The sequence below is a fragment of the Myotis davidii genome, unplaced genomic scaffold (assembly GCF_000327345.1).
Source record: "Myotis davidii unplaced genomic scaffold, ASM32734v1 scaffold480, whole genome shotgun sequence".
In the NCBI taxonomy this organism is placed as follows: domain Eukaryota; kingdom Metazoa; phylum Chordata; class Mammalia; order Chiroptera; family Vespertilionidae; genus Myotis; species Myotis davidii.
The window spans coordinates 647055-648425 of NW_006292360.1; the positions used below are offsets into that span (position 1 = coordinate 647055).

General features: G+C 69.3%; 1 protein-coding gene across 1 annotated transcript in view; it reads right to left on the reverse strand.

The window, feature by feature from the left end:
- TRMT61A (tRNA methyltransferase 61A) overlaps positions 1–1371 on the reverse strand; it is a 7056-nt gene that overhangs the window by 3787 nt on the left and 1898 nt on the right. The window contains exon 2 of the mRNA XM_015565396.1: positions 145–411. Within this exon, the coding sequence (XP_015420882.1) occupies positions 145–411 (267 nt within the window). The remainder of the gene's footprint in view (positions 1–144; positions 412–1371) is intronic.

Sequence of the window (1371 nt, forward strand, 5' to 3'; positions counted from 1 at the left end):
GACCCAGTCTGACTCTTGCACCCCTCACCGCCCGCCAGACCTCCCTGAGGCCATCCCGCCCCTGCTGTGTGGCCTGGTGACTCCTGACCGCTCTGGGCCCAGAGCCAAGCCCCTAGGGCGCACCCCTCCCAGCACCCCACGCACCTTCAACCTTGAGGGCGTCCCAGGCGTGGCCCACGGCCTCCCACGGCGACGGGATGTCCAGGAAGACAGCGTCTGCCACGTGGCTCACGCCGAAGCCGCTGCGGCACACGTCCTGGTTGCGCACGGTCACCCAGCGGCTCAGGTGGTGCTCCCGGAACTCCTCCCGCGCCTTCTCCGCCCGCTGCTGGTGGAACTCCACCGTGTGCAGGTGGCCCGTGGGCGCCACGGTGCGGATGATGGCGTGGGACACAGAGCCGCTGCCCGTGCCTGGGGGACAGGACGGTGTCAGGGAGGACGGCCGGGTCCACCCAGGAAACCACCCCGAGAGACCCACAGAGGGCCCCCAAGGTCAGCTGACCCGGGGTACCAGTGGGCATCCCTCGTGAGCTGCCTGTCAGTCCTGGCTGCCCTCTGACTCCGGCTGGGGGAGGGGTCAGCAGATGCCTGCCTGCCCCGTCCCGGGGCAGGAGCAAACCCACTGCCCGGCCCTGGGGACAGCGTGCTGGGAGGGGCTGGGGCAGAGCAGACAGAGCAGCCTGGCTCTGTCCACGCGTGGCTGGTCCCGGTTCCTGGAGCTCTGGGCTCACCAGGTGGGTCCGTCCTTCCACCCAAGCTCCTCTGCCCATCCCTTGCTGCCCCTGAGTCCCTGATACCGACTCCCCACAAGCTCCCCTCCCCGCCTGCACCGCCACACCTCCTACCCTGCAGCGCCAGCTGGCCTGTGTCCCTCGCCCCCTGACCCCCCCTTGTCCCCTGGGTGCAGGTGCCACCTCCTTGATGACAACGCCCCAAGCACGGCCCTGCACCCGACTCTGACCCAGCACCTAGCGTCTCCCGCACACTCGCCAGCCACCTCCCAGCTACACCCAAACCGCGCCTGGCACTCATGGTGCAAAGCTGGACCCGATCCCACGCCAAGTGGGCTCCCTGCCAAGCCTTCTACAACCCAGCCGACCACACCCACTGACTCCCCCTCCCCCACCCACACGGATCCACCTGGAACACCTGCCCGGCCTGCCTGCCCCGCCTGTCACGTCTCTCCCAGACCCACTGCTGGTCCTGTCCCCACCTGCCCACCGAGCCGGGGCCCATCCCTCCTGGCTCAGTGACAGCCACCAGCCTGGCTGCCTGCAATCGCTCCAGCACCCCCAGTGGGGCCGGGGTGAGTTGGCACAAACTGGCTGCGCACCCCTTCCCCGCAGGGTAGAGTCGAATCCTCCTGACGCT